This window comes from Camelina sativa, chromosome 17 (assembly GCF_000633955.1).
Source record: "Camelina sativa cultivar DH55 chromosome 17, Cs, whole genome shotgun sequence".
Classification (NCBI taxonomy): Eukaryota; Viridiplantae; Streptophyta; class Magnoliopsida; order Brassicales; family Brassicaceae; genus Camelina; species Camelina sativa.
Window position 1 is genome coordinate 19,499,722 of NC_025701.1, and position 8,123 is coordinate 19,507,844.

Below are 8,123 nucleotides of genomic sequence, written 5' to 3' on the forward strand. Positions count from 1 at the left end.
TTCGTGAAATTTAAGAGAACCTGTAACAGTAAATATGTTCATGAAAGTCTTCATGATTTTTTATGAAATCTTTCGTGAATTATTTTTCCATGATGGTCTTCCTAAAATTTGATAAAATCTTCCTAAATACCTGGGAATCCTTCCTGAATGTAAAGATGAAACCATAGCAAAGAAGCTAGCCTTAAATATACAACAACAAGATCAAACAAACTACCTAAGAAACTCAAAACCAAAGAACCTAGCCTTCATTATACTTTCACTATGTCTCTCAGTCACCTCCTCTGCCATCTCTACACCACCACCACCACTTTGATATCATCTAATTAACTTAGTAGCTTCTTGAAATTTTCGTTTGGAACATAGAGCATTGACCAAAATGCCTAAACCAGAATCGCATCCAGCATGATCATTGGGAGCAGAAGCATGGATAAAAGCTTCAGCACCATCAAGTTTCCCTTTCTTGCAAATCTTCTTCACCAAAATGGAATGCGTGACAGCACGTATAAAGCCACACACAAAGATCTGGTTGAAGATGATATCAACCGTATAAAAACACTTCACCATCACAATTTATCACTGTATCTCATACTCTGCAACCGAGAGGATGCTTTTCACTTTTGTGATGCCATCGTTGATTGGAAACTGGTTTATCTTTACGTCTGATCTCGGTTCCTCTCCAATGTTGAAACAAAGTTCAAGAAGTTTGATATCTGTAGGGAAAGAATCACCCATATCCTGCAACATATAAACACAAAAAGAAGAAACACATATCGTCGTGTCAGGAAAGTGATCCTAAATTATATAGATGCTTTCATGAATTTTAAAAAACTAGCATCAGACTCTAGCATCGCCATTGTACTCAACAAAACTATCATCCTCTTTGTTACATCAATCCGCTCTTGGCCATGACTATCATCCCCAAAACTATAATCCCCATTGTACTCAACAAAACTATCATCCACTCAACAAAACTATCATCCACAATGTAACCCACAATTTAGAATATATTTTTACTAGAAAATCATAAGAATCTACTGAATTTTTCACCCAAATTGTTTCGATTTTTGTTTCACACACAATCATTTCAAATTTCACCCTATCAATTTACACGAAATCAAACACATAATCACACATAAAATCTCACAATTTCTACAATAGAAGGAGAATAGTAGAAATTTACTTAATTTTCGGAATAACCCACAAGAATTTTCTTAATTTTGCATCCAATTGATTTAGGTTTAAAAAAAATTCAAAATTAGACACAAATAAACACAGCGATAAAGAAGCGCAAATCAAAATATGTTGAGAGAATGGTGGTTACCTTTAATTTCTAACCACGACGAGACAAAGCGTTTATAGTTGCTTGTATTAGATCTGTTGGCAAAATTGAGAAGATAGTATATAAAGCGACGCGATTCAAACGATTGAGAGCACGAAACGGCGGGACGAAGCGAGACAACAATATAGCAGCGACGACATACACCGGTAAAACGGTGATCATATGCTAACCACCGCCGTATCAGATCTCTTGGCGACGGAAGAAGATGCGATTTCGAGAAAGTGATCTCTTGAGCTTTGAGAATTTTTTGAGAAAAAAATTGCTGGACTCTAGCTTTTGTTGACCCAAAACTCTTTCATTTTAATTTTGTGCTATTTTATCATTTTTAAGAGTCAGTGTCAACTTTGGAACAAAAACCTAAATTTGTGCTATTTTTGTCAATTGACCTTTAAACATACACAAAGAGCTTCGTTGTTGCTTCATTAATTGCATCAAGTTAATTTCCAATTTTAAAAAAATTGGGTTATATTGTACTTTTACAAAACCTTTGAGGAGATTTTAGAATTTAGTAGAAACACATGGGTATCATCTGAAAATGATGAACTTGGGGGAAGTTTGTCTTCGTTGTTGTTGGAGAGAGAGATATATACACTGGAAAAATCTGTGGACTTTGATAAATGACGGAGTCAATTCGATTCTTTTCAGTTCAATGGCGGATACTGGTAACGATCGTCATCGCTTTACTTTTTGTATATTCCGATTGTCTCGGGAAGTTTCTTTAAACCGTTCAAAGGGAAGAAGAGAAAGTCCTATGTTTTGTGTTGTTGAAGAAGGTAAGAAGAGGCCAACTGGGCCAGAAACATGTCAAGGCCCAACTAATTGGGCTATGTTGATTAAGGCTGCCTTAGACAATGTGAACTAATGTTGTGTACTGTTTAACAGGTTAAAACTCAAACACTAAAAACATGTTGTTGTAATGATGTTATCAATTAAGGAGAATGAGGTTTAGCGTAGAGGCTAAGCAATTTCCCTGAATTCCTGGTATAGAGTTTCGAACAGATAATGAATAGAGGAGAAAATTTAGATTCCATCCCGATTGATCTCGTTCTCGAGATATTCTCGAGATTGTCTGCAAAATCAGTCGGGAGGTGTTGTTGCGTGTCGAAGCTATGGAGGTCCACACTTGTCCGTCCATATTTCACTGAGTTGTTCTTGACCAAGTCCACGGATCATCCACGTCTCTTATTTAGGGTCAGAAGAAAGGATGAGTGGCTCTTCTTCTCATCGCCTCAGCCTGATCATAATAATCTTTATGAGAAGTCGTCGTCTCTTGTAATAGCCGCCGCCGATTTTCATATGAAGTTTTCTAAAGACATAAGCCAGTACAATTGTAGCTATGTTTCTAGTTTGATCTATTTTCCTAATATTCGGATCCAAAAGGAGGGTACGGCTCCGCTGCGGGTTATATGTAACCCTATCACGGGACAATATTCCATCTTACAACTGGTAACGTACAAAGAGATAAGAAGCCTTTTAGGGTTTGATCCGATTGACAAACAATTCAAGGTATTGCGCATGAGTCATGGATGCGTACACCATGTTCTGACATTAGGAACTAGAAAAATGAAGTGGAGGAAGATCCAATGTCCCTTAGCCCATTCTGAGCCTATAGGGAAAGAGATATGCGTCAATGGGGTTTTGTGTTACTTTGCTGAACCAATTGATGGAACACCGTCTTTGTTGATTGTTTGCTTTGATGTTAGATCTGAGAAATTTAAGTTTATTGACGCAAAATGCTTTTATGATAAATTACCAGAATTGATCAACTATAAGGGTAAATTAGGTGGGATTATTTGGAATTGGAATTGGAAGTGTGAGTACACTGGTCAAAGGCATACCAACTTGTGTATGTGGGTTCTAGAGCCTGCCGAGAAACAAGAATGGTCCAAATATGTCTACACTTTGCCGAAGGATCAATTATGTGATTCCTACTATTTTTCTGTTGCTGGAGTTACTGGTAAAGGTGATATTGTTTTTTTGGGCACCATAACGTCTACTCCGTTTTATGTTTTCTACTTAAATCCCGAAAGGAACATTCTCCAACGCGTTGCAATCCTTGGTAACCATGAAGTGTTTACCCAGCGGGATCCAGTTTACGCCTTTGTAGACCATGTAGAGGATCTTAGTTTTAATATTATGAAGAAAACATATGTTGCAACATCTATAAGCCCACCACCAGAGCAGAAACCTAACCCCACGAGCACAGAAGCATTGTCTAGAAAGGTTCATCATCATGTAAGGACCATTGCTCACCGGCTACAAGATCGTCCTTCGTTTGAGAGTATTAATAAATTTAATGCTTTGCATCTTTTAGATGACGATGATGAATTTACTACTGCTCCCCCGCGACAGAGTCGTCGTTTATTTGAGAGCATTAGCAAATTTGAAGCTAAGTGTCCTCTAGAGGTTGATGAAGTCACAGTTGTCAAAACCTATGAATGTGACACTTCTCAAAGGTTTCGCATGGGCTTTTGTCACTCTGTTGGCGTAGCATATTGTTTTTTTCTGGTTATCGTGTTTGTCTTATATGCTGCAACATTTATTATCCCACCCCCAGAAGAGAACATAAGCGTATACCCTATGAGCACAACAGCATTGACTAGAAAAGATCATCAACTGAGGACTTCAACATAAGGTCATCGTGTGATGGCGGTTGTTCACCTGCAACAAGAACCTTGTACGTTTCTTGACCCCCAAGACAGCTAAAATGCTCACTATTTGATACAAGTTTGTATTCTTTCTGTAAACATGATCAAGTTATCAAACAAGTTCTTATAAGCAATTAAGTTTTTTATATTCTAAGAAATCAAGTTTTTATGGTCAAGTCAGAGCCGTGGCTGAAGTTGTCTTTATATTATTCATCAATCTCGTCCGACCAATTCAACCGCCGTGAGAGTTGTTGAATGGAATTAGGCCTATTTGGAGAACATAATCTTTACGGTTGTACCTTAAAATCATAATGAATCGATAAACACAACAACAGGGCAATGCTGTTGAGATCTTCGGATAACGGTGTTAAGATGTTGTTATTGATTTTACCACATATCAATCACTATACTGATTCCTGAACAATTTCACGAACGGAGCCAACGAGCCACCTTCATCTTTGTTCATGTCAAGTAATTAGCAAGATGAGCTTAGCCATAGACCGCTCATGGCTCACCGTGTTCAGTGGAAACAGGGCAGGTGACTATGGAGTAGCTTGCAAGGAATCAAAGAATCCGATTAAGCAATCTTGAATTATTTCAGTGTGCTTTGGGAGAGAACCAAAAGAAGAAGCAGAGTTACATTGACGTTGTGCCAATTCCTTACATTTGAACCAGCCTTTCTTTCAAACTCTTCTCAACAAAGCCAGAAGAAGAGTTTGGATTTAATCATCTGCAGGTCAATTGGTGACAGTTTGTCCTGTGGGAAGGTTGTTAAAGGGTGGGGACCAGGGTTCGAGGAACGCCTGGCGCACCAATAACCTACTGGTGGATGTCACCAATTGATCTGCATGGGCTTTGATCTGCAGGACAAGCTGTCACCAATTGATCTGCAGGACAAGCTGTCACCAATTTCATGAACATTGGTCTGTTGTTGAAGGCATCGGTTGTACCCAAACTTATCTAACAATGCCTTCACAAGATAGCCATATTCCTCTCTTTTTTGTCTAATGGTAAAGAGCTCTCAAGAAACCAACTCTCATGGACTATTCTAAAGGACTACGTTGAAGGGAATGGAGGTCTTTTGTGGTCATCCTCTTGAGGAAAGTTGTCTTGTAATGAACAAGTTCCTTTATTACATATTAGAAAGTCGTCCACGATGCGTGGGTTATGCATGCAATATTAATTTGAAGATATAATTATATATGAATAGTACATACAATTGTTAATATTTCTTGAAAACCAATTTAAATTATTCTTTTACATCATTATAAATAATGAAATGTGAGAAATTCAGTCGAGATTAAATTGTTATCATCATATATAATTGTTAAGCCAGTTTTAATGTGTATATAATGTTGAAAATGTAACATAATATGAATAATTTGTGGTCATGATTAAATTCAATAAAAAAAAAGAATACCAACTTGTACCAAATGAGAAATTTTCATTCTCATCAAACATAATTTTATTAGTTTTGTTAGAAGTTTTCATTTTCAAAGTCAGTCAATTTGATATATCATGGTTTTTGTGGTTTTTAACCATGATATAAGGAGTCTTTTATTGTCTTTTCATTTGTTTCTAAATTGTTTTTGAGTCTTTACAGGTTTTTAGCATGGAAGGAGCAAAGTGGAGCAATTTGGATCAGTTTGGAGCAATAATCCGCAAGAAATCAACTTGGAATCGATCAGAGGAGATGGTGTCGATCGACACTGCCTTAGCATTTATCGACACCCAGTCCAAACCGACGAGAGAGCCAAATTTGGAAGTTTTACAAAGTTGCCCGAAGTTTTCCATATTTGCAAGACTAGTCCCTGACGTGTTTTAGGACATATATATATAGTTTTTAGGTTTTCCAAACCCTTAAGTTTTATTCTAGCAAGTTTTTTTTTTCTGCAACCCTGAGAGATTTTTGAGAGCTATTGGAGAGAGAGATCTGAACTGCTTTGAGAGAAGAATTCTTAAACTCCTTTCTTACTCTTTTAATCTCAATTGCTTATTATTCAGAATCATGTCTTGTTCTTCATTGATTATGTCTGAGTAGTTTGCTTGTTAGGTTTAGGGTTTTTCACAGGGATTTTATGAATTATTAGATCTGATTATTTAGGATTCATTATCTATCTAGATCTTCATCTTAGGTTGTTCTTCATATTAATCCTTGATTGGCCATCTAGAATTAATACCCTAGGAAAATAAATTGATATGAGAATATAATTGATTTTCCTGATAAAACCTTTTGATGAGCAAAATTATTTCTTGCAAAGAGATTTGATTTAATAATTTTGTGAACAATCTAAACCTGATTTTATTGCTGATTTTTAACCTAGAATTTTACAAAGAGATTTGGATTTTCTGGTTTTAAATTTAGATATTATTTGCAGTGAGAACTGATTTAATTTACAAAAGTGTTTAGAGTTCTAGATCTGTTCTTAATTGATTGAATCCTAATTAATTGATTGATTTAATATTTCATAATTTTCTGAGATATTTCCTAGGCCTAGCTTTTTGATCTTCTGAATTTACAACAGTTTTATTTAANTTCTGAGAGATTTTTTAGAGCTATTGGAGAGAAATCTGCTTTGTAGAGAAGAATTTCTAAACTCCTTCTTATTCTTTTAATCTCTATTGCTTATTATTCAGAATCATGTCTTGTTCTTCATTGATTATGTCTGAGTAGTTTGCTTGTTAGGTTTAGGGTTTTTCACAGGGATTTTATGAATTATTAGATCTGATTATTTAGGATTCATTATCTATCTAGATCTTCATCTTAGGTTGTTCTTCATATTAATCCTTGATTGGCCATCTAGAATTAATACTTTAGGAAAATAAATTGATATGAGAATATAATTGATTTTCCTGATAAAACCTTTTGATGAGCAAAATTATTTCTTGCAAAGAGATTTGATTTAATAATTTTGTGAACAATCTAAACCTGATTTTATTGCTGATTTATTACCTAGAATTTTACAAAGAGATTTGGATTTTCTGGTTTTAAATTTAGATATTATTTGCAGTGAGAACTGATTTAATTTACAAAAGTGTTTAGAGTTCTAGATCTGTTCTTAATTGTTTGAATCCTAATTTATTGATTGATTTAATATTTCATAATTTCTTGAGATATTTCCTAGGCCTAGCTTTTTGATCTTCTGAATTTACAACAGTTTTATTTAATATTTTGCATTACTTTTATTTTAATTCAATTTAATTTGTTTAGCATAATTATAAAACTCTATAATCCATTGTGTTTGATCTTGAGTCCTCGTGGAATTCGACTCCTAAGTACTGCATTGACCTCTTAATTTGAGAGAGTAGCTCTAGGGTTTAATTTGAGCTTATCAAATTTTGGCGCCGTTGCCGGGGACTCTTTGATCTACCATTAGATTTGAGTTTTAGATTTTATCTAAATTTTTTTTTTTATTTGAAACTTACACGTTTTTGTTTTTCTTCTCTCTGGTGTTTCAGGTGCATGCCTCCTAGACCTCACACAAGGAGCAACAAGTCTGGTCCTACTATGAATTTGTCAAACCAAGAGTTAGGAAAACTTGAACGTGAGAACAGAAAAGCAGCTAAATCTCTGAAGATGGTTAATACGATCATTCTGATGTGTGATGAGGCTGGTGTTTTGAGGGATCAAGAGGGCCACTTGCAATGAGCAGGGCCAAAAGCTTGATGCAGAAGGAAACATGATTCCTGAACCTGTTGTCAACGAGCAGGCTGTCGTGAACCAGCAAGCTGGTGTCGTTGACGAGCCGGATCTTGGTGTCGATCAACACCAACCAGGTGGCATCGATCGACACCCACCTGCAGACGTGCGTGAAGCTGCCAACCACGTACAAAACCCAGTTCGACGACAGGAGAACAACCGGGATCTGATCATGACCATTGCTGACTACAATCGGGCTGATCTGGTGTATGAAAACCGGTCTGCTATTGTTCCTCCCTCTTTTCAGAGGAATGATTTTGAGTTGAAACCTGCGTACTTTCAACTAGTTGGGCAGAGACCTTTCTCTGCTTTGCCCAATGAGAAGCCCTTGGATCACATTGAGCATTTTGAGGATCTGGTGACTAGCATCAAGGCTAATGGGGTGACTGAGGACTACATCTTCTGCAAACTCTTCCCTTACTCACTTGCAGGAGAG

The 8,123-nt window shown here is 36.3% G+C and overlaps 1 protein-coding gene across 1 annotated transcript; it reads left to right on the plus strand.

The window, feature by feature from the left end:
- LOC104759638 (putative F-box protein At1g33020) lies at positions 2,308-4,242 on the plus strand. The gene is made up of 2 exons (XM_010482546.1): positions 2,308-3,792; positions 4,137-4,242. The coding sequence occupies exons 1-2, from the start codon at positions 2,342-2,344 to the stop codon at positions 4,240-4,242; spliced, it is 1,557 nt and encodes a 518-aa protein (XP_010480848.1). The 5' UTR covers positions 2,308-2,341.

Bases quoted from the DNA above. Each gene is read 5' to 3' on its own strand.
- LOC104759638 (XM_010482546.1), top strand. From the start codon at position 2,342: ATGAATAGAGGAGAAAATTTAGATTCCATCCCGATTGATCTCGTTCTC. The intron at 3,793-4,136 runs AAGGTTTCGCAT...AGTTTTTTATAT, and splicing joins TATGAATGTGACACTTCTCA to TCTAAGAAATCAAGTTTTTA.